Source organism: Carlito syrichta, unplaced genomic scaffold, assembly GCF_000164805.1.
Source record: "Carlito syrichta isolate Samal-C Ts95f unplaced genomic scaffold, Tarsius_syrichta-2.0.1 Scaffold304255, whole genome shotgun sequence".
NCBI lineage: Eukaryota > Metazoa > Chordata > Mammalia > Primates > Tarsiidae > Carlito > Carlito syrichta.
In genome coordinates this window covers 108,806-131,136 of record NW_007248351.1, presented here as the reverse complement: position 1 = coordinate 131,136, position 22,331 = coordinate 108,806, and the positions used below count along the sequence as shown (strand labels likewise).

At 43.3% G+C, this 22,331-nt stretch overlaps 1 protein-coding gene across 4 annotated transcripts in view; it reads right to left on the bottom strand.

Annotated features, from left to right (window-relative positions):
* Positions 1–22,331, bottom strand: part of TXNDC11 (thioredoxin domain containing 11) — a 72,737-nt gene that overhangs the window by 12,569 nt on the left and 37,837 nt on the right. For 2 of the 4 annotated variants that reach the window (XM_021713125.1, XM_008059568.2), the window contains 3 exons: positions 12,174–12,286; positions 9,550–9,750; positions 1,939–2,728 (listed from right to left, as the gene is read on the bottom strand). In XM_021713125.1, the coding sequence (XP_021568800.1) occupies positions 1,939–2,728; positions 9,550–9,750; positions 12,174–12,286 (1,104 nt within the window). The remainder of the gene's footprint in view (positions 1–1,938; positions 2,729–9,549; positions 9,751–12,173; positions 12,287–22,331) is intronic. The other 2 variants (XM_021713126.1, XM_021713127.1) reach the window with 1 other exon arrangement.

Here is a 22,331-nt window from a genome sequence, read left to right as displayed (position 1 = left end):
ATTACAGGCATGCGATACCACACCCGGCTGATTTTTTGATTTATTGTAGAGATGAGGTCTCGCTGCCCAGGTGGGTCTCGAACCCGCGGGCTCAGGCAATCCACTCACCTCAGCCTCCCAAAGGCGCGGGATTACAGGTTGAGCCACCGAGCCCGACTCACTTCTTTTATTTTTTTAGAGACAGGCTGGAGTGCAGTGGTGTGATCATAGCTCATTGCAGCCTCCAACTCCCGGGCTCAAGCAATCCTCCCACCTCAGCCTTCTGAGTAGCTGGGACTACAGGTGTGAGCCACCACGCCTGGCTAGTTTCACTTCTTTTTCTTTCTTCTAACTCCTTCCATTTTGAGGTCTCAATAGACAATGAAATGTGCAGAATGGAGAAGGAATTGAAGAATGTCAAGTGAATACGAAAGAGAATTTGTGATCAGCATCTGAATAACACTTAGTTGGCTATGCTCTTGAAACCTATTTCCTAATCTGAATGAAGACTAAATTCTGAAACTGCCCTAGAGATAGCTGACTTGTGAGTTGACTTTCTAAACCCACAATGATACAGATTTTCTTTTTACAAGAACTGCTAAAAATTCTGTCACCAACTCCAGGACAAAGAACAGCTAGACATTTCAGAGTAGATATAGAAGATGAAAGAAATCTGAAGAAGGCTTCTTTCAGTTACCCTTAAATTCAAAGTGAACACACTATGAACTCATCAAACACTTGAGTAATACTGAACAGAAATTCAGGAAAATCCAGTACACTTACTTAAAAAAAAACATGCTTATGGGAATACTGACCCCACTTCTCTGGCATCTGTGTTTCCCATAAATAAACAAAAAACATGCTTCATACCAAAATAATTTTAGAAAACATGAATTGAGAGTAATTTATGTTATCAATAGAGTATGCCCTTCAAACAGTGACTGGTGGCAGGATTTCTTCAAACACCAAGGAGCCCTTGGGATTATAATATGTAATTTGGTACAGAAAAATCAATATTTATGTAAGCCTTTTCAAACATGTAAGAAACAACTTTCTTCACCTGGATCTAAGAGGCTGGCTAAAAGGACTAGTATTTAGGAGCTCTGTGTTAACTCTTAATTTCATACTTTGTAAAACCTGAAATAAAAAGCCTCCTTCCCCACCAAATTCCTCCTTTCTCCCTTTGGCAAACACTGACCCTTCCTCATGTTTCCAATGAGCCTGAACTAACATGGCTTTTGAATTCTCACTTCCTTGTGTGTATGTCCAACAAGTCAGTGAAATCCTGGAAACTGGACAGTAGGGGTCAGTTCACTGCTACTGCCACCCCCAGGCAAGCTCTGGTTGCTTTCCCATCATGGAACCTCATCCCCTAGAAAGGAGATTCTGTTGGTTTGCAAGTGATACTTGTTTACTGCATCTGATACTTGCTTGTTTCAATTTAGGCACTCCAGGTCACAGCAGCATTCCTCAACACATTATAAATCAGCAGAACAAATTATGTGCGGTGGTCTCGATACCTGTCCATTTAAACCTGAGACAAAAAGGGAGGCAAGGCAGTTCCATCTCTTTACTGCTCTGTGTCAGCTCCTTGAAGATGAAGCTGCATCATGGCTTGCACTCCCCAGTCCTATGACGTCCCACCAGAACTGCTCTTGCCTCTGCCCCTCCCTGCCCCATCTAGTAGCCAGGTCCTCACCAACTGTAGCTGGCTCCACCCCAGAAATGTGACAGGAACTGCCCATCTAGACAGTTGGACTCTAGCCCGCCAATGGGCTAAATTGACAAACTTATCCAAAACTTGAAGGTAAAAGTTCTCTTCCACTTAATAGACAAAATTAGCTTCTTTCAAAATTATGACTACTTGTGGTTTAAAGATTTAAAATGAGCTACAGGGCTGACATCATCCCCACAACCATACAACTTCTTATGCCGGGGTAAGTAAATCGCCTCCAGTACCTAGGGTGAACTTCATAAGAGCTTGTTTTGGATCCAAGATATAGTGAGACTCTTCTTTGACATCAACAATGGCAGCAAATTCTTTCACCTCAGTGGAGCTCGAAGCACCCAGTCTCTCTGCATATAACCAAAATAAATTTGAATCCAAAAGGTAGATGTTCAGGGTCTTGTTGGTTCTGCAGCTCAGGCCTGTGAAGTTTGTACTAGTCATGTCCACTTCTGGAAAGAGATACCTGGTCTCCTCAATGTGAGGAACAGAGCTCGGGGCATCAACCTCACATCTCTTCTCAAGGGAAGAAAACGCAATGGTCGGCGCTTCCAAGCCATCTCGCTCCGAATCAATGAAGCCCGCCATGCCCTGGCTTATGGTCCTGCAACATGCAGTATAGTAGCTGAAAGGGCTATAGGAAGTTAAAAAATTGCTGCATTCTATACTGTCTGATGTCACATGATAGAAGGTCTGCTCCTTGAGGTAGAAAGAATCCAGAGCTGCTGCCATCTCAAAAAAGTTGCACTGTGGCATGCTGACTGAGCTCGGCCTGATGCCCCCGGCAGTCTGGTTGACACACAACTCGCAGATGTGTGTTCTGGAGAAGGAGTGCCACTGGGGCAGCATCACAGTGTTGCAGCAGGGGGATGCTGTTATCAGCGGCGGGTCTGGCAGCTGTGCTGGCAGTCCCAGTGCCAGAGATTCTGGCACTGGTGCATCCACCCGTCGCAGGTGCTGAAGGAGGCGCTCCACCACCTGGTCCCTGTGACAGTTGTTATACTCCAAGGCCACTTCGGTGATCTGAAACAAAGGGTGGAGTTGGTGAGGGATTGAGGATAACTGTGGGAGAAACCCACCATTGTCGGCCTGGAGAGTACCCCTATCTAAGTCACTGCAAGAGGCCGGGCCAGAAGGACCACCTCAGAGGAAATGGGCACACCAAACCTACCAATAAAGAGGCTCGGATAATTTTTCCTACCATGTCCCTCTCTTAAATAAGCAGTCAATTTTCCAGAAACAGAAGTAGTCTTAGAGATATCCTAGCCTACCATACGAGAAAAATGAAGCCTGAAGAGGGGACACAACTCATTCCAGGATGTCAGAGCACTGGGAACAGAACTTAAGTCTCTTAACTCCCTGTCTTTTTTTTTTTTTTAATTGGATTCTCACTCTCTCTTCCAGGCTGGAGTGCAGTGGTATGCTCATGGCCACCCCAGCATTGACCAGCTGGGCTCCAGTGATCCTTCTGCCTCAGCCTTCCAAGTAGGAGGAACTACAGGCATGTGCTACCACACCCGGCTAAGTTTTTATTTATTGTAGAGATGAGGTCTTGCCAAGTTGCCTGGGTGGGTCTTGAACCTGTGGGCTCAGGCAATACACTCATCTCAGTCTCCCAAAGTACTGGGATTACAGGCTGAGCCACTGAGACCAGCCTTAACTAGGAAGTCTTTAAAAACTTCCCCAACACCTAATGAGTGGATCTCACTATTTTATTTTATAGCATGTGCTTCCAAATAAATACATGCCTCACAGTAGGCTATCAATCCAACCTGTTCCAAACCACACTCCCTCAACTGACCTTTCCATACACCGACCACTCTGAGAAGGCTAGACACTCTGTTGGCCCTCAACTTCTCCCTCCACAGCATCAAAGTCTCAAATCCAGCCAGCTTTGACTTCAGCGAGGCTTAGCAGGCCCCTCCTTTCCACTTCCACGACTGTGGCCTCAATTCAGATTGCCACAGACCACCACTCTCTTCTTGCCTCCACACTGCCACCTCCTTACAGTAGTACCCTCACCCCTGCCAAGGTTTCAATTTGTGTAGTTTCAGTTTCCCATGGTGAACTGCAGCCCAAAAATATTAAATGAAAAATCCCAGAAATACACATAAGTCTTAAATGGCACGCCACTCTGAGACACGTGAGGAAACCTCTCACCATCCTGCCTGGGACGTGATTCATCCCTTTGTCTAGTGTGTCCATACTACAAACACTACCCGCCTGTAAGTCACTTAGTAGTCGTTTTGGTTATCACATGGACTGTCTTGGTATTGCAGTGCTTATGTTCAAGTAACACTTATTTTATAATATGGGCCCAAACATGCAAGGGTGGTGATGCTGGCAATTCAGATGTGCCAAAGAGAAGCCAAAAAGTGTTCCTTAAGTGAAAAGATTCTCAAATTAATAGGGAAAGAAAAAGACTCACAAGCTGAGATGGCTAAGATCTATGATAAAGACGAATCTTCTGTCTGAAATTGTGAGAAGGAAAAAGAAATTCATGTGCAGTAGCCACAGGGTTCACTCTGTACCATCCATGGTTTCAGGTATCCCCTGGGGTCTTGCAACATATCCCCCATGGATACGGCAGTGGGGAATGACTACACACCTTCTAAAATATAACTGGAAGCAAGACACTCCTCAGTCAGATGATACTTGATGACTCCACATTACCTGAAGAGTGAAACCTCTAACCAATCAGGTCATTTGCCTCTCTAGTCCCACCCAACCCTCTTCAGACCTGACCACGCCCTCTCACAAGACCAAGTCTTCAAAAGCCTGGCCCAGGACAGGCTTCCTCCACCTGTTCCCATGGCTCAGCAGCAGGATGGCTGCTTCAGTAAAGCTGCTCCCACCTGCACCGCAGGAAGAGTAGTTTCTGCACCCCCAGTGTCCCCAAAGTCCTTCCCACAGTCTTACAAGCTTCTCTCAAGACATCCTCTTTCCCATAAGCTTACAGATTTCTCATAGGCAGGGCCCATATCGGGTCTCTCCTGCCATCCCCAGAGCCAGGCACGTAACACATGATGCTCAGTGAACACCTGATGAGTGACTGGTATCTTTGGTAATGTACACAATCCCCTTTCTTAGTGAGATTTACCATTTACCCTCAAGTTAATATTAGCAATTTAGATTTACATTTTATTCCAAGACTCTTCCACATCCAAACTGAGCATCTTTCATTACCCACCTCCCACCCTAATTTCATGAGAAAGACAAGTATGTTACAGTACAAAGGCATTTACTCTCTAAAACAGAAGAATGGTGTGTTAAAGTGGAAGCAAATCTCATCAGTTGTCACTCAGGATTTTGTTTCATTAGCGTGTGTGTGTGTGTAAAACCATTTGAGTATATTTCCAGTTTTAAAAAGTTTTATAACATAATACTTATGGACAGTTAATTCAAAACATATGTATCTGCACAGAAAAGTATATTGTTTGAATAGTTCTTAGCATAAAAAAGTCACTTTAGATAATAAGCCAGTGTTTTGTTTTATTCCCCCACACAAAAACATCTCCATCCTTTCTGGGTAAGGCCCTGCCAGTACATGGTACCATATAAGCCTCTACAGTCCATGAAGAGACCAGTTGCCTGGTGGCCCCATCTAGGGACTGCTTTATATTCAAAGACACAACAGCAGACAACTACCGCCACCCATCCCCACAAAAAATTTCCATAGGACGTCAAGGTTTACTGCCATCTTTTCCAAAAATCCTAGTAAAAGAAAACTGACTATATTAAAGAAAATAAATTTCTAGAAGATCCATCTCCTTGCCAGGCGTGGTGGCGCATGCACTTGGGGAGGTGGAGGTGAGCAGATGGCCAGAGCACAGGGGTTTGAGATCAGCCCAGGCAACTTAGCAAGACCTCATCTCTACAATAAATAAAAAAATGAGCCAGGTATGGTGGTGTGCGCCTGTGGTTCCAGCTACTGGAAGGCTGAGGTGGAAGGATTGCCTGAGCCCAGCAGGTCGAGACTGTGGTGGCCGGGAGCGGCCACTGAACTTCAGTCTGGGTGACAGAGTGAGACTCTAACTCAAATAAATAAATAAATAAATAAAGGCAAATCCATTTCCTTTATTCTAAGTAACTCTTAAAAACAAAGCAGCCATGTAAAGAATAACTTTAACTGAAGAAAACATTCTGCATACAGCAATGCTCTTGAAGAGTGAGGCATTATTATTTGTCTCCATGAGCTGATTTTTATGTTTCTACTCCTTTTACATAATAGGCAGTCTCAAAAACACAACTCCTACTACATTATGTTATGTGTCTCACTTGACGTCATGTTTAATTTCATGTGAACAATTAAAGAAAACTTGGCAAATTAACTTTAAATGTTTGCACCGTAGATATTTCCTTCTATTTTCTTGAATTAGAAAAATGCATCCGGACATGATAGCCATGCCTTCGGCTTACCTGACTCATTCACTGTGGATGTCTCAAATGCTTTTAAAGCAGAAGACAGTCACAAAACTCTTTGCTTGCAGAGGCTGAGTATTTAACAAATTGTGTGATACATGTTCTGCAACAACTATCCCACACCCTTGCTTGGCATACCCTCCACCTTTATTACCCTGACTCTAAGATGACTTTTCTCGATAATGTAAGCATTCTCAATTCTGCCTAAAATCAGGCCTAAGGTGGTAGTGGAAAAATGAAGCTGCCTTTCATAGTCAAAGGCTAATGCATTTATGGTTCAGCTTCAATACATGTAACATTCATCCTTCCCACCTCACCCAAATGCCCAACGCTTCTTCATCTCTGGTCCCTGTTTCACAATTTCCCACTTTCCATCCCCCCCCAACCCAAATTCGGCTTCTTACTACTTCTCACTTTTCTGCCAGGAAAACTTTCTTTTCTTTTCTTTTTTTTTTTTAGTTGGAGTTTCACTCTGTTGCCCAGACTGGAGTGCAGTAGCCGCTCCTGGCCACCGTAGCCTTGACCTGCTGGGCTCTGGCGATCCTTCCGCCTCAGCCTTCCAAGTAGCTGGAACTACAGGCACACGCTACCACGCCCGGCTAATTTTTTAATTTATTGTAGAGATGAGGTCTCGCCAAGTTGCCCAGGCGGGTCTCGAACCCGCGGGTTCAGGCAGTCCACTCACCTCAGCCTCCCAAATGCACGGGATTGCAGGCTGAGCCACCAAGCCCGACTGAAAACTTTCTTAATGGTAAAACAACTCTGGTCACATCTCTTTTCTTTGTCAATGAGACTTTGATGGCCACAATGAATCTTGAAATCCTCCGAGAAGCACTCAAGCCACTCCACCCCCAAAGGCTTTTACAGGATCTTCTCCAGTCAGTCCTTCCTGCAGACCACAAAGCCTGTATGCTTTCCCTCCTAATACCTAAACCCAGAGCAACTCTCCCTCCCTTGTGCCTTGCTCAGGCCAGTCCTTTCCTTAAGTTTTTCTCAGTCCACCAAGGTCCTGGCTGTCTCTGAAAGGTTACCTCAAACACCTCCAGCCACGCCCGCCCCCGCACCTTCTGGGCTAGTACCCTCTTCCCGACCCTGGGCCTGATCTTCCTCTGCCTTGAATCATAAGCACGCTCTCATTCTCCTTGAACAAGCCTCTAAGACCATGAGACAGGGCTGTGTCTTGCCCATCTTTTTGCCTCTGGGTATCCCTTGTACAGTGCTCAATAGACATTTTCCAACTGACCTGAAGTGGAGAAGGAAATGTGCAGAACAGACAGTTAGCTTGCCTAAGTAACCTGCATTACCATGAGATGCCATCTGGTTTTCAGCTATCTCAATTGCATGCTGAGGTTAGGAATTCACTCACAGGGACACTGGGAGTCCCAAGTAAAACAACGATAAAATGAAGGCCTGTAACAGGTGAAGGAGTAGGGGAGCAGGAGAGACACTCATCCAAGAACAGGCGGCTCTAGAAAGAAAGTGTCCTTCCGCCAGATGCTTAAATCCAACCACATCCTCTGGACAGACGATATAGACTTTTGGCACAAAATACCACCCCATCTAGGACCCTGACATGCCCAAAGCAGACAGAGAGAACTCTCCAGAAGGAAAGTTTAAAGTTAAAGTAAAAGGAAAGTAAAGTTAAAGTACAGTGGCTCATGCCTGTAATCCCAGCACTTGGGGAAGCAGAGGCAAGAGGACTTCCTGAGCTCAGGGGTTTGAGATCAGCCAGAGCAACCTTGTCTCTGTGTTAAAAAAAAAAAAAAATTAGCCAGGCAAGGTGGCACACACCTGGGGTTCCAGCTAATTTGAAAGCTGAGGCAGAAGAATCACCTGAATCTAGCAGATCTAGGCTGCAGTGGCCATGAGTGTGCCACTGTACTCCAGTCTTGGCAACAGAGTGAAATTCTGACTCAAAAAAAAAAAAAGTAAACATCCACAACCATAGGCACCGACTTGGTTGAAAACCCTACATTTCCTACAAAGCTTGAAGACTCTAAAATTAGATACAGTAAAGGCCTAGTCATTTGAAAGACTGTCTCAGTTCATAAAATAACCATGCAGTGAAAATTTTCTAAATAAATGAAGTTTTATTACTTTAAGTCCTCCCTAATCAGAGGAGAACAAAGCAATTTCATTTCTCTCTTCTGTTTTCCTCCTCTAAGCCAGGACAGCAGTGTTCATTCAGGATACTCCCCAGCGGGAATAATAACTTTTAACCGAGAGACTCCAGAGCAGCCAAGTGAGGGTCTGGCTGAGCAGGAAGCCCTGCCTCCCTGTCCCTTCAGGCAGACGACCAGGCCAGTGCTTAGGGGCTTAGGGAGAGACAGTGTCTGCTTAGCCTGGTCAACAGGACACTGACTATCTGAAATTGGCTTTGACCAATTAAGGAATCCTTAGGGGAGAGGAAAAATAAAACTCTCAGTAAATCAAAATTAGTAATCCCAGGCTGTCTCTGCTTATTGTTACTGCTCTAAGTGCCTCCAAACTCTCCACACAGAAAATCGACTCACTCCTGAAGAGTGAACGCTGCAGAAGAGCAGTCGAAAAGGCAGGAGGGAGGAGCAGATCCTGACGGCTGTCTCTGAAAACCACTCTGACTTCTCACGACAGGAACAGTTAAGAAAAACAAGGCATCCCAAGGTCACAGCTGCTGCTCCTCTTTTCTGCTGCCTTGAGAATGGCCAGGACAAGCAGAATGGCCAACCCTCCCGTGACAATGGCATCTCCTAGGCCACACTAAACCCTGTCTGGCTCCTGCTCAACCCCCATCCCACTGTCCAGCTAAGAAGCTCAACATCAGTCACCTCAGAAACAGGAGTATTGGTCGGGCTCGGTGGCTCAGCCTGTAATCTCAGCACTCTGGGAGGCCAAGGTGAGCGGATTGCCTGAGCCCGCGGGTTCGAGACCCGCCTGGGGGACTTGGCAAGACCTCATGTCTACAATAAATAAAAAAATCAGCTGGGCGTGGTAGCACACGCCTGAAATTCCGGCTACTCGGAAGGCTGAGGTGGAAGGATCACCGGAGCCCAGCGGGTCGAGGCTGCAGTGGCCGGGAGCAGCCACCGCACTCCAGTCTGGGTGACAGAGTGAGACTCCAACTCAAAAAAAAAAAAAAAGAAACAGGAGTATTTGGTCCTTCTTTGGAGAGGCATGATTTAGCTCCCTGTCTCCTCCTACTTAGCCCAGACCCAAGCGGTTGTCAATAAACATAGCCAGAGAGGCTGCAGCAGTCTCTGTTCTAGGCAGGCCCCCTTCTCCTGCCCATTCAGAGGGAAAAAAACACTGCCACAGAAACGCAGCTGCCACTCCAGGCAGCCACTCAGCTGCGGGAGTCCATGACTTAGTGTGGGATGAGAGATGTGCAGGGTGGTGAGGTTATCCTACTCCTTAGGAGGCATCTTTAACATCACAATTCTTACCTCATCTATTAAAGGATGACTTTCAGCTAAGGGATTAAAAGGTATGAACAAAAAAAGTGCTGGTCCTTTCTTCAGTTCGTTATTCAACAGGAGACTCTTGCCTCCGTGTGGTCGCAGCCATCGCAAGAGTGTCTCCCGGTTGTCCAAGGCCCACGTATAGATGTTCTCGGCTGTGTAGTTCACGGCCTCCCTGGGAAAGACCTGGGAAGGACAAATGCACAGAAGATAAAGAGAAGCTGAGCGAGACAGGGCGGTTCAAAGCACATCAACACTGTCCTTAAGAGGCCTGATCAACCCTACCACTGCACAGGTGAGAAAATGAGGCTGCAAGTGGGAGTCTCACTCTGTCACCCAGGCTGGAGTGCAGTGGCACGCTCACAGCCACAACAGCCTCAACCTGCTGGGCTTGGTGATCCTCCCACCTCGGCCTTCCAACCCTGGGGCCCTACCTCTCCAGATAGAGCATGTCCTCACAAGTGGTTGAAAAGCAGGAAGTGACTTTCATATTATGTGATTCATATCTTTTTGCCTTCAGAAGACTCATTCATCAACAAATAATTCTCACTGACTGTTATTGTTGGTGGCAAAATCAATTTCTATCATCCTGTCCGAGGAGAACTATTCAGTGTTACTGGGTGTTTATAAAAGGACCAGGCCCTATCTAAGGGAACAGAGATTATGAAGTAAAGGGCCATTAAGATTTTTACCTTGGTACCTCAAATGCTGCCCCACAAGGGCAAAGCAGAGCCTCACAGCAGAGGCCATATCTGTTTTATTCACCTGCATCCCCGGTGACAAGATGAAAACCTGGCACAGAGCAGGGAAAATACCTCAATGAATCAACAAATGATCTAAACCTGTACAGAGCCATGGATCACACTTCATGTGTATAAAGGAAGGAGGGGAGACACTTTATTTTTTGCTTTGTTTTTCTATAGAAAACCAATGTATGTGAACATAAAATTAATTTTGAAATTCTAATGATATAAACCACTGGTTTCAAACAGAACTATCAAAGAGGTGCATTGGAGGGTTTCACAGAATAAGATATCTGATATCCCCCCAAAAATGGAGATTTAAACTACCTCATAAAAAGATGCCACTGCTTGTATTTTTTTCTTTTTTTTTAGATACTGGTATCTCAATTATATTTCATTTGATGAAAGGAATTCTGCTAAACAAAGCAACCAACCTTAAAAACTACCCAGTCAAGTCGGGCGTGGTGGCTTGCACCTGTAATCCCAGTACTTTGGGAGGCAAAGGCGAGAGGATTGCCTAAGCACAGGGGTTTGAAACCAGCCTGGGCAAACTGGTGAGACCTTGTCTCCACAATACATCAAAAAATTAGCTGGGCGTGGTGATGAGTGCCACTGCACTCCAGCCTGGGTGACAGAGTGAAACTCTGACTCTAAAAAAAGTCCACAAAAAACTATCCAATCAAAGCAGTAAACCTAATATATTTTTCAGTGTTATCTCATACCTTTGTTCTCTATTTACTTTAAGCTTCTTCCTCAGTACCCTTTACTACAAATAAATATATGTAGGTTGTACAACATGCTAAAATGAAGGATGTAGAAAAATGATAGACAGCAAAAGCAGATCATGTCAAAAGCAGTGAGACGAGCACAGGATGGAGGTGAGCAACAGAGAAACCATCGCAGGAGTGATTCTCCAAATGGAGTGGTGGCAGTTTGAAAAAACACACTCAAACACCATAAGCAGACATTTCTGTTTGGAAAACATGAAAATACATTTGCCTTTTGGAATATAAACTGCAAGATGTAAAGCACAACCTCTGAGCTGCTAGAGAGATGCAGAAGCTGGGGTGGCTGGCAAGCGAGGGGGCACCCCTGGAGGGCTTAACAGCCCCTTCACAGGCACAAGACATACACGTTGTGCCAAGGAGAGCACAAGCTTTAAAGGGTTGGGTACACTGGGTATAGAGAAACTGTTAAGTCACTGACACTGTCAATGATATTAGAGACAGAGAACACTTAAGAAAAACTCTCAGTGACATGACCAAGGAAGTTACAATGAATAGTGTCGAAGCGCAGGACTGAGCAGAACACAGGTCAAAGCTCAGAAATAGCTGAGTTGAGACTATTCCACCAAAAAGCAAATGAAATCAAGGAACAATGGCAATAAAGGAAACCCATAGCTTTCTGGGGTGAGAAGCCATCAACTTCTCACTGTGACTTGACAAGAACTTCAAAAATCTATTCCATCAGCTAAGAAGAAAAGCATGCCACATTACATACAAGGAACAAGTGAACAGAGAACACCGCCCAATGAAAGCTTAACCTCTGAGCACATGGGCCCATCGTAGCAAGTCTCCAACAGAATGACTCTGCAGTTTCATCCAAGAAGAAAAACAAGGTTCTGCCAAAATCAAAGAATACAAACACAGAACTTCCAGAAGTTAAACAAGAGCCCTCTAATGCATAAGTTCTTCACCTGGGAATGGGTTCTAGGGTTGGGGTGTAAGAACTCTCCATTTGCATTTAAAATCACAAGTACTTTCCTAGAGATAGTGACCATAAATTTTATCCAATTCTCAAAGGAGTCTGACCTAAACAAGGTTAAGAACCACTGCACTAATATAAATGTGATTTCAAAATACTTACAAGTGATGTGTTGAAATGTCTATGTAAATACACACTTCCAGAGTGTACTAAGGATACCAGTTTCGCAAGATGTTTATTTGTGATAACCCCAAATCGTACTGTTCCTAGGTAATCTGAAACAGAAAATTTTCCTTTATTAAAGAAAAGGCCTATGCCTTGGAACCACCACAAAACCCAATGACCAAGTCTTGATGTGCGAACCCCATGGAGTGAAGCCCCTTTGGGTAGCCTGGTTTGGGTAGGGAAGAAAGAGGAGCTGGTGAAACCCTCCTCCTGCAACCCCGGCTTTCAGAGTCAAGTCCACTCCTGAGAGCAATGCATGTGAGCTGTGTCTCTGACAAGCACTTGTGTTGAGGAGTCTACTGTGTCCATCTGTGTGATGTGACCTGCCCTCTTCATCACAGGCCCACCTCAGAGCCAAGGCACATGCTGTTCTGTCTGGACATTTCCCATGGCCAGTCCTTCTCCTTCATCCCAGCTCCCACCTTCTTTGAGAAGCCTTCCCTAACCACCCCACCTAAAAGCAAATACCAGAGATACAATCAACAAAGGAAAACTGGGTCCCCTACTCGCTCAGGACCATTACCCTATTTTTTAATAGCATTTAAGTATTAACATCTGCATAATCTTATTCATTTATCTAGATTTTCGTGGGTCTAACATTCTGTGAAATTAGAGTCCCTGTTTTTTGCTGGTACTCCAGCATCTACAGCAGTGCCTTGGGTATAGAGTGAAAGTTCAATATATATTGGTTAAATGGGCAAATCCAGCATATACAAAGAACTTGCACGAACCAACAAGAAAAGGAAAATGGTTAAAATGGGCAAATCACAGAAAGGAATTGTACATGGCTAATAGTTACATGGAATACTCTCAGTTTCACGATTTCAGAGTAAAGCAAATTAAAACAAAATACTACTTTTGACTCTCAACTTGCCCAGAATTTAAGACATAGGCCATATTAAGTAATGACTGGTAGAGAAATGGGTGCTCTGATACAATGCTGATGGAAAAGGTCAAATGACACAGTCACTTGGGAGAGTGGTTTGCTGTACTGACTATAGCAAAGAATGGTCACAGTCAGCAATTCCACTTCTGAATATCCACACGTGTCAGGAGTCACATGCAAGGATTTTCATCAAGAAATACTCTGCAGATGTTAAAAACAGTGAGGCAGGGCTATCTATACAGCACAAACAGAAGCTGGAGAAAATAGAGGCCGGGTGTAGTGGCTCACACCTGTTATCCCAGCACTTTAGGAAGCGGAGGCAGGAAAATCGCTTGAGCCTAGAAGTTCAAGACCAGCCCGGGCAACATAGTGAGACCTCATCTCTACAAAAAGTACAAAAATTAGTCAAGCGTGTTGGTATGTGCCTGTAGTCCTGGCTACTTGGGAGGCTGCAGTAGAAGGATCACTTGAGCCCAGGAGGTCAAAGTTGCAGTGAGCCAAGACTGTACCACTGCAATCCAGCCTGGGTGATAGAGACCTCTGTTTCAACAACCAAAAAGGACGAACGAACAAAAGAATATAGATTAGTAGACCTTTTGCAGTAACCAAAAAAAAAAAAAGAAAACCCAATCTCACATTCATAAAAAAATTGTATTTTTCCCCCACAGGCACATATGCTTAGAAATGCATAAAGAATCTGAAAGGATAATAAAAGTGGTTTGATACTGGGTTACAGAAATCAGAAAGGACTTTATCCTTACATGTGAAGCTTTCTTTTTTTTTTCATGGAATATATAATAATGTAATATGTTTGTGATTATAAAATATTTAGTGTTAAAAGGAGGGTGAACAAGATAGGAAAGGTTCATCTTTTCCTAGCCCCTTACTGCTTTATCAGCAGACGCTATGTAAAATACCAATGGAAGCCGGGCTCGGTGGCTCAGCCTGTAATCCTGCGCCTTTGGAAGGCTGAGGTGAGTGGATTGCCTGAGTCCGTGGGTTCGAGACTTGCCTGGGCAACTTGGCAAGACCTCATCTCTACAATAAATCAAAATGAACCGCCTGTAGTTCCAGCTACTTGGAAGGCTGAGGCGGAAGGATTGTGTCGAGGCTGTGGTGGCCAGGAGCGGCCACTGCACTCCAGTCTGGGTGACAGAGTGAGACTCCAACTCAAAAAAAAAAAATACCAGTGAGGCTTTAAATGTCACGTTATATACAAGTAGCTAAAATACAGAAAATATTGAGGTGCTAACCACTTCAAGTTTTTGGTTTAAACAGAGAAGCCCCAGTTTCCAGCAGTGTGGGCTCTTTCCCTCCCAAGGAGTAGCTGATGAGGATGAAGTGGGAGTGAACATGTCCCCACTGCTATGGTCAATATATTTCCTACAAACCTGATGAGTTTAAAGTGGCACAAAACAAAAGAAATACAGGATGAGGTAACCCTCTTCCGGATCTCCTCCCACTGTGGGAGCTTTTTTGTCTTTTTTTTTTTTTTTGAGTTGGAGTCTCACTCTGTCACCCAGACTGGAGTGCAGTGGCACGCTCCTGGCCACTACAGCCTCGACCTCCTGGGCTCCGGCGATCCTTCTGCCTCAACCTTCCAAAAGTAGCCAGAACTACAAGCACGCGCTACCACGCCTGGCCAATTTTTGATTTATTGTAGAGACGAGGTCTTGCCAAGTTTCCCGGGTGGGTCTTGAACCTGTGGGCTCAGGCAATCCACCCACCTTGGCCTCCCAAAGTGCTGGGATTACAGGCTGAGCCACCAAGCCCGGCCCTTTTCTGTCTTCTTAATAAACTCGCTTTCTTTAAAAAAAAAGAGAGAGAAAGAGAGAGACAGAAAAGAAATACAGGACAAATAAATCAGAAACGAGACACTGGCTACTTCTGGTGGTGGGTGGGAAAATGGGGAATGGGAGCAGAAGAGTGGGGCTGAGGAGGTCTGGTGCACTCTGAGTAAAACCCTTTGGTAACTGACTCCTAGGGCCAGCAATGTTTCTCACACCCTTCACACACTCCAAAACCAAATATGTAATGAAAACCAACCGAGATGCAGAAAAGCCAACGTAGAACACAAATGCTAACAAATAAACCTAACTAGGCAAATGAGTAGCACCTCAGTGAATGACGTGAGAAGAAAGAGCAGACCCAAGTAACTAGATTGGATACTGTAAAACTAAAGGCAAAAAGAATCAAATATAAATGCTGTAAATCTAGTTGGTAAATGTAGAAGTTAGTGATTCTGAAACTACTACTTTATTTACTTCTTTGTAAGTAAATATACTATAGCAATGAGAGCCAGGATCCTCAATGCTGGAGTAAGAAGTTATATATAGGAAGGAAAGGCTAAAATAGACCATGTGGCATTACAAGGCAATCAGAGAGAACTGGTATAAACCAATGGCTTTTAATACACAGACACGCACAGAAATGATACAGAAATACAGATGTATGCATATACATGGGTAGAAATATATTTCCTTGTTCTATCTGCTGAGAAGACCTAGTAATGACACTCCAATACCAAAAAGCTAACACCCAGATCTTGGTTTCTAAATATCACTCTCCAATAAAAGAAAACAGGGCCAGCCAGGCTCGGTGGCTCAGCCTGTAATCCCGCACCTTTGGGAGGCTGAGGTGAGTAGATTGCCCGAGCCTGCAGGTTCGAGACCCGCCTGGGCAACTTAGCGAGACCTCATCTCTACAATAAGTCAAAAATGAGCTGGGCGTGGTAGCGCACACCTGTAATTCCAGCTACTTGGAAGGTTGAGGCGGAAGGATCGCCGGAGCCCAGCAGGTCGAGGCTGCGGTGGCCAGGAGCAGCCACTGCACTCCAGTCTGGGCGATAGAGTGAGACTCCAACTCAAAAAAAAAAAAAAAAAGAAACCAGGGCCCTTGGAATTGATTCCAGAGCTGGGGCAAGGAAAGTACAAGATAAGCCTGAAATATTTCGTGTCATAAGTGTTCATAAAAGGATGAAGATTTGTCCAAAGACACAAGAGCCAACCCAAGGTACTAGTAATAGCCAAAGCTGAAACAATATGAGCAACAAAATAAGCAATGATAGTACACAGAATAAAATACATACACTTGACTCCATTATGATACTAGTGAGAACAGTCAGCTTTTCTTTACAGAATTCCATTAATAATGAAGAATGAGAGAATGAAGAATGAGAGAATGAAGAATGAGAGAAACAGAAAACCATTTAACACCAGAGCTATTGTTGCAGGCACGATCCACTGATGGATGCTAAAATTAATGGGCAAAAGTTTGAGGAAGTATTTACATAGTCTCAAAGTATCTTCCACCAAAGTATTTCCTATTTACAATGGATAAGGCAGTAAACTTTCAGTGGAGAAACCCAGCAGACACCACCTTGATCAGTGGTCAAGGTTACTATCACCAGTTCATATGATCATGCTCACATCATACGAGCCCCTGATAAGAAGTGCTGAGGACAACATGTGGCATTCTTGCCCAAAATGCATAACCTATTCTAATCATGAGAAAACAGACAAAACTGAGGAACTTTCTACAAAATATCTGAGCAATATTCTTCAAAGTGTCGAAGTCAAGTAGCATGAGGAAAGACAGAGGAATTGTCACGAAATGGACAAGCCTAAAGAGAAAAAACTCACTCACCGTGGTCTGGGACCCAATCCCAGCTTGGATCCTGGAACAAAAACAAGACACCAGCAGAAACACTAGGATGATTCAAGTAAAGCTGTAGTTAGCAAGACGGCATCAAGGCTGATTTCTTAATCTTGACAAGACCATCCTAACAAATGGTTACGTAAGACGTTAGCAGTGGGGGAATCTAGTTGAAAGCAGATAATTAGGAAACTCTCTGTTTTATTTTTGCAACTTTTCTGGAAGTGTAGAATTAGTTGAAGATTTAAAAATTTTGTGTTTAAATGACATAACATGTAAGTTCAGATCCCAAAGTTATCAGAAAAAATAGCATGACCTAAGAGAGGACAGGAACTGGTGGACCTAAGTGCCACTCCCCAAGAAAAGCTAGCTCTTAGTGAATGCCACAGTTAAAAAGAAAATAAAGAAAAGCAGCCGGTAAGGAAATTCATTTGGTCGTCTGCCAAAGTCACCATCATGATTTATCAGAGCAGAGGAATAAGAAGTGACAGCCCAACCCAAAATTAAAAGGAACCATTCAAAAACCCGTTCATAACTGCATTAATCAGAATGGACAGTCTGGCTACGCAGAACAGATTCTAACATGCTCAAACATATTACAATTTCAGAACTTTATTTTTCAACACAGCAAAATTTACAAAAATCACATTTCTATGTAAGTTCCAGTATGGAATAAAAATCTTACTGAAAGCAGCAGCTTAGATTTTCAGTTTCATATCAACAAAGAATACTTGGATTAGCAGAGGAAGTTTATAGTGTAAGGATGACACAAAAAAACAGCACTGCTCAGCTCCACATGCAGAGCACTCCACTAAGCAGGGCTCCAGAGTTTTCTACAATAGGATTTTTGTCATTTATAAAACAAATTATTTTGTCCTAAAAGTAATGACGTTTCAATTTTTTAATGAAGAACTTTGAATTTATTGAACAATTAATAACAAAGTAAGGGTTGGGCGTGGTGACAAAACACCTGTAATTTCCAGCACTTTGGAAGGCTGAGGAGAAAGGACTGCTTGAGCCCAGGAGTTCAAACCCAGTCTAGGCAACATAGTGAGGACTTGTCTCCATAAAAAAATTTAAAAATTTGCTGGGTTTGGTTGGATATGCCTATAGTCCCAGCTACTCAGAGGCTGAGGCAGAAGGATTACCTGAGTCCAGGAGGTCGAGACAGTGGTGAGCTGTGATTGTGCCACTGCATTCCAGCCTGGGTGACAGAGTAAGACTTCAACTTAAAACAAAGTATCAGGCCAGGCACTGTGGCTCATGTCTTTGGGAGGCCGAGGGAGGAGAATTGTTTGAGCCCAAGAAGTCGAGACCAGCTTGGACAATATAGCGACACTTCATCTCTACCAAAAAATTGCCAGGTGTGGTGGCATACACCTGTAGTCCCAGCTACTTGGAAGAACAAGGCAAAAGAATCGCCTGAGCCCAGGAGGTTGAGGTTAGGTGAGCTGTGATCATGCCACTGCAATCTAGCCTGGGCAACAGAGTAAGACCCTGAACTCTAAATAAATAAATAAATAAACAAACAAACAAATAAAAACAATCATAACAGCTGGTATTGGTGCAAGAACAGGCACACAGACCAGTAGAACAGGATAGAGATTTCAGAAGCAAAACCTCATTTCTTAACTAACTCATATTTGACAAAGCCACCAAAAACAACCACTGAGAGAGGAGAACCTATTCAATAAATGGTGATGGGAAAACTGGCTGATTGCACGCAGAAGAATGAAACAGGACCCTACCTATCACCATACACAAAAATAAACTCTAAATGGATCAAAGACCTAAACGTAAAACCTCAAACTATAAGAAACTCAGAAAACGCAGGAGATACCCTTAGACATTGGAATAGGCAAGCAATTGCTGATCAGAACCACAAAAGCCCATGACATAAGAGATAAGATAGACAAGTCAGACCTCATCAAACTAAAAAGCTTTTGCAAAGCAAAAGAAACCATCAAATGAGTGGGGAGACAGTCCACAGAATGAGAAAAATATATGCCAACCGTTTATCTGACAAAAGCCTAACATCCAGGATCTAAAAGGAACTCAAATGTGCCAAAAGGAAAAAAACAAACAGCCCTATTAAAAAGTGAGCAAAAACCCGGGCTCGGTGGCTGAGCCTGTAATCCCAGCGCTTTGGGAGGCTGAGGTGAGTGGATTGCCTGAGCCCACGGGTTCGAGACCCACCTGGGCAACTTGGCGAGACCTCATCTCTCCAATAAAATAAATCAAAAATCAGCCAGGCGTGGTAGCGCGTGCCTGTAGTTCCAGTTACTTGGAAGGCTGAGGCGCAAGGATCGCTGGAGTCCAGCAGTTCGAGGCTGCAGTGGTCAGGAGCATGCCACCGCACTCCAGTCTGGGCAACAGAGTGAGACTCCAACTTGAAAAAAACAAAAATTAAAATAAAAAAAAACAAAAAACAAGTGGGCAAAATACATGAGCAGACACTTCTCAAAAGAAGACATACAAACAGTCAAAAGATGTAGTGCTCAGTCTCACTAATCATCAAATAAACACAAATCAAAACCACACTGAGATATTACCTAACTCCAGTCAGGATGGCCATAATTAATAACACAAAAGCCACAGATCCTGGAGAGGATGCAAGGAAAAGGGGACACTTATACGCTGTTGGTGGCAGTGTAAAATTAGTACAATCTCTGTGGAAAACAGTGTGGCAATTTCTCAAAGATCTAAAAATTGACCTTCCATATGACCCTGAAATACCCCTTCTGGGAATATACCCAGAGGAACTCAAATCATTCTAAAAAAGATACCTGTGAGCCGGGCTCGGTGGCTCAGCCTGTAATCCCGCTCTTTGGGAAGCTGAGCTGAGTGGATTGCCTGAGCCTGCGGGTTCGAGACCCACCTGGGCAACTTGGTGAGACCTCATCTCTACAATAAAATCAAAAAATTAGCCGAGTGTGGTAGTGCACGCCTGTAGTTCCAGTTACTTGGAAGGCTGAGGCGGAAGGATTGCTGGAGCCCAGCAGGTCGAGGCTGCGGTGGCCAGGAGCGTGCCACTGCACTCCAGTCTGGGCAGAGTGAGACTCCAACTCCAAAAAAAAGATACCTGTGTATACATGTTTATTACAGCACTATTCACAATAGCAAAAAAATGGAATGAATTATGCTCCTCATCAAAAGTGGATTGGATAAAAAAAATGTGGTACATATACATGATTGAATATCATGCAGCCATAAAGGAGGACAAAATTATGGACTTCACAGCAACTTGGTTGGATTTGGAGTCTATTATACTCATTGAGCTATCATAGAAACAAAGAATTGAATACCACATGTTCTCACTCATAAGTGGACCCTGAACATTTATCATAACACTGCAAGAAAGGGATTGGCAGTAGCATGACATTGCCAGGGAATGTGGGGAAGGGACCTAATATCCCCAAGGGTACCTGATCCTAACCAGGCAAAGTGAGGACCAACAGGAGGCCCAAACATTACCGGTATGTAGATCACCTATGTACCTAATCCTGAGTTGTACCCCACATATTTAAAAAAAAAAAAAGAGACCAATGTTTCATAATAAATGTAACAAACAGATTTGAAAATAAGAAACAACAGCTTGAATATATAAATCACTTTTCAACTATAATTTATAAAATCTAAAAACAGATCAATATTTCCAAGGAAAATTTAGCATCTTGGCCGGGCTTGGTGGCTCAGCCTGTAATCCCAGCACTCTGGGAGACCGAGGAGAGTGGATTGCCTGAGCCTGGGGGTTGGAGACCAGCCCAGGTAACTTAGTGAGATCTCATCTCTACAATAAATCAAAAATTAGCTGGGCATGGTAGTGTGTGTCTGGCTACCTGGAAGGCTGAGGCAGAAGGATAGCCGGAGCCCAACAGGTTGACGCTGGGGTGGTTGTAAGCATGCTACTGCACTCTAGCCTGGGCGATGGAGTGAGCCGCCAACTCAAAAACCAAAAACAAAAAAATTTAGCATCTGAATTAAGGTGGGCTATTAATTATAAAGGTTAATACTTGTCAAAGACTTGGTTAAAAAAAGAATGCAGAATAGCTCAATAATTTTATACTAATTCCATGTTGAAGTAATTTGGATATATTGAGTTCAATACTATTAATTTTACCTGTTTCTTTTTTATTTTAATGCAGTCACTAACAATCTTTTAATTAACTATGTATTAAAGATATTATATTTCCAATGGACTGTCCCAAGTTGATAATGATGAAGATTGATTTATCTCAAGAAGAAAATTAGGTTGAGATGACAAATCCAGCAGCCAGTAAGTCTTAATAACGGGCAGTTATCTGGTAAGAATACGTGAGATAATGTTTCTTGAATTTTTTTCATGAAAATGCCTCCAACAGCAGAAAATGATTAATTTTTAGAATGTGTCCTCTCTCTTTATAAAAAGAAAAGGTGGGACTTCTAGACCTTGGGATTCTATCTAGACTGAGTTTTGGAAATTAATTCTCTCAGAGGCAGACAGTAAACAGCACTTGGTGTACTACAGAGTAAAGTACTCAAGGATACACTGAGGAAGCAGACAGAAATGCCAGGGCTAAACTATGTGGAATTTCTTACATCAGGGTTGGCCATCTGATCCAGGAGACATCAGTGTGAGCTCATCTCTCAGGGATCATGGGACAAATGGAATGTCAGGTCAAGAAAAATTCTTATAAAAATAACTGCTAACAAATAAGCCATGATATACTCCAAAACAAAATACCACTAGATTAAGTCACCTGAAATTTAATCAGTGTGGCTAAGAGGTCAGTTACTTCCTGGGAAAACGTCTCTCATTTCTTTACACTGGGAAGTAGTGATATTCCAAAACCTGCATCATGGTACTTTCCATCTGCTGGGAAACAGTGCTCGGTCTACTCTCTCTGTCATTTTTATTAACTTCTGCTTTCCCACTCTTCTTTCCAAGGTTTTGGATAAGTAAGAAAAAGGAAAACAATAGGATTATATAAACAGGATTAAAAACAACCCTCCTGATTAACATTTACATAGTGATTAACTTTTCAAGTTCTTCATAATCATCTACTGAATGGTGACTTCATACACTTCCAATAAACATCCATCAAAATGAAAAAACCTTCAAAGAAATGTAACACTAATGTTTGATTTCGATGTATAAATTATCATTATTAAGCATTTTTCCCTTAATAATGTGACTGTGAGATCTGTATATTTCCAAGATTCTTAATATAAAACACAAAGCAATTATCTAGGGAAAACACGGTATTTAGGCTCCACAGATACAGTCTGGCAGTTGCCAAGATACTGCTAAACTCTAAGTAAGCATGTAACTTCTTAGATGTGATTTTTTTCTTGTGAGTTAGAAAGGAGAGAAAAGAGAAATGTAGTTCCAAATACACTGTAGGAGAAAATAGACAATACAGTTAAATATGCATTGTCACATAAACTTAACCTGACAGTAAAATAAATACCCTCATACCAGCTGTTCTCATTTAATAACTATCAAAGCACAATAGTAAAACAACCAATTCAAAAACTTTTTTTTTTTTTTGAGTTGGAGTCTCACTCTGTCACCC